The sequence below is a fragment of the Lathyrus oleraceus genome, chromosome 5 (assembly GCF_024323335.1).
Source record: "Lathyrus oleraceus cultivar Zhongwan6 chromosome 5, CAAS_Psat_ZW6_1.0, whole genome shotgun sequence".
NCBI lineage: Eukaryota > Viridiplantae > Streptophyta > Magnoliopsida > Fabales > Fabaceae > Lathyrus > Lathyrus oleraceus.
In genome coordinates, this window is record NC_066583.1 from 327581842 (window position 1) to 327583692 (window position 1851).

Below are 1851 nucleotides of genomic sequence, written 5' to 3' on the forward strand. Positions count from 1 at the left end.
ATATATATATATATAAACTTGTAATATTTTGAAAACTATTTTTATAAAATTTATTTTTTAAAATACAAAAAAAAAAGAAATTCATGTTTTTACAACTAAAACAAACATGCATTAAATCACTCCCACAGTTGTTTAGTAATTTTGTTTTAAATATAAAAATGAATTCTCTTTCATTATTTAAGGTCGTTATGTCATATTTTATTTCACCTTTATTTTTTATTATTAATTATCTTACACATTTTCTATAAAGTGATTATTAATATTTTTAAAAATTCAAAAGATAAATTTATCAAAATTCAACTTTCATAAAAATTTCTTTATGCATATACTTTGTTATTACGTCATCCACTTAAATGAAGATAAATGTGATTTTGAGTGTAAAAAAAGCATTAAACGGAGTGTAGTTGAATCTCTCCCATGAATAACTTCTTTTAAAAGACTTGCTTTAAACTCAACCGTGTTGTATAAAAAATATGCCTATAAATATAGCATAATTAGAGTCCCATTAATAAACATCATTTAGTGAACTTCCTTGTTTGGTAACATCTTTCAATTTTCTTATCACTATCATGGCTGCAAGAAATATGGAGGTTGAATACGTAACTGACGACTCCAGGAGAAAGGAAACATTCAGAAAAAGGAAGCAAGGTTTTATATTTTCTTTCTCCTTAATTTCTCTATGGCATATTCCGAGTATTCAAATTTACTATTAGAAATTTAACATCAATATTATTATTTCATATGTTACATGCCTTTTAACGGTGTAATCACATTGAAAATTGTGAAAAAATTGTAAACAAATGCATTTTTCTGCCAATTCTCTTCACCATATTGGTTGTGACTTTCGACAGGTATCATTAGGAAGATGGATGAAATCAGCACCCTTTGTGGAATTGAAGCATGTGGTATAATATATGATGAAAAAGAATCACAACCAACAATTTGGCCATCAAAAGATACATTTCATACATTGTTGGACAGATTTAAAAATCTTCCTGAATCGGATCAAAGAAAAATGATGTTGGATCACAAGGGCTTCTTGAAGCAGACTATAGCAAAAGATCGAAAGAAATTAATGAAACAAAAGCACATCACCAAGAAAATTGAAATGAATAATTTACTTGATCATTTTATCCAAACAGGAGAGTTTGATGGAAATGATTTGAGTGAGAGTGATCTCGAAGATTTGTCATTGCTTATAGATAACAATCTAAAAGGAGTCGAGCAGATGATGATGAAATAGATTCACGCAAAAGGGTATTACCCCAATTGTTCATTGTCTTAGATCATATTTCCTTTGAAAAACATCATTTACTGTATTTATGACAGTCAAATGTATTGGATATAGTGTTTAGACCAAATATATTTAAGTTTTTATATATGTTTCAATCAATTTAATGAATGTTATTTTTAGTTTTTTTTTTGTCATTATTTAACTTTATTTAAATATGTATTTTATTGTTAGTCAAAATAACTTCCTGGTTTAAATATGTTGAATTTGTTGATTAAGTTTTGCCCATGTTCTTAAGTGTCATATATACGATACTCTTGTTATAGGAGCGATTTTTGGTTTATTCTCTCTAAGTTTTAGTAGTCATTATTTTAGTCCTATATATTCATTGCATAGATGTTGTGTTGGTCTTTGTTTAGTACCAATGAAGTTCTTATTTTTATTGTAACATCAAAGCTTTATTATATTATATATTGGTTTGTTTACTTCTTCAAGTTTTTCACATAAAAATCAAAGTCACGTGGTATTGGAAATTTCATACTTTTTGTACAACATGGTTATTGGTTGGGAATACATTTTTCTAATGATCACTTTTTTGGTTTTGTATATTCGATGCAGAG

General features: G+C 26.9%; 1 protein-coding gene across 1 annotated transcript; it reads left to right on the forward strand.

The window, feature by feature from the left end:
- The first annotated feature begins 476 nt into the window (after positions 1 to 476).
- LOC127078336 (agamous-like MADS-box protein AGL80) lies at positions 477 to 1488 on the forward strand. The gene is made up of 2 exons (XM_051018786.1): positions 477 to 648; positions 852 to 1488. The coding sequence occupies exons 1-2, from the start codon at positions 570 to 572 to the stop codon at positions 1241 to 1243; spliced, it is 471 nt and encodes a 156-aa protein (XP_050874743.1). The 5' UTR covers positions 477 to 569; the 3' UTR covers positions 1244 to 1488.
- The last annotated feature ends 363 nt before the right edge of the window (positions 1489 to 1851 follow it).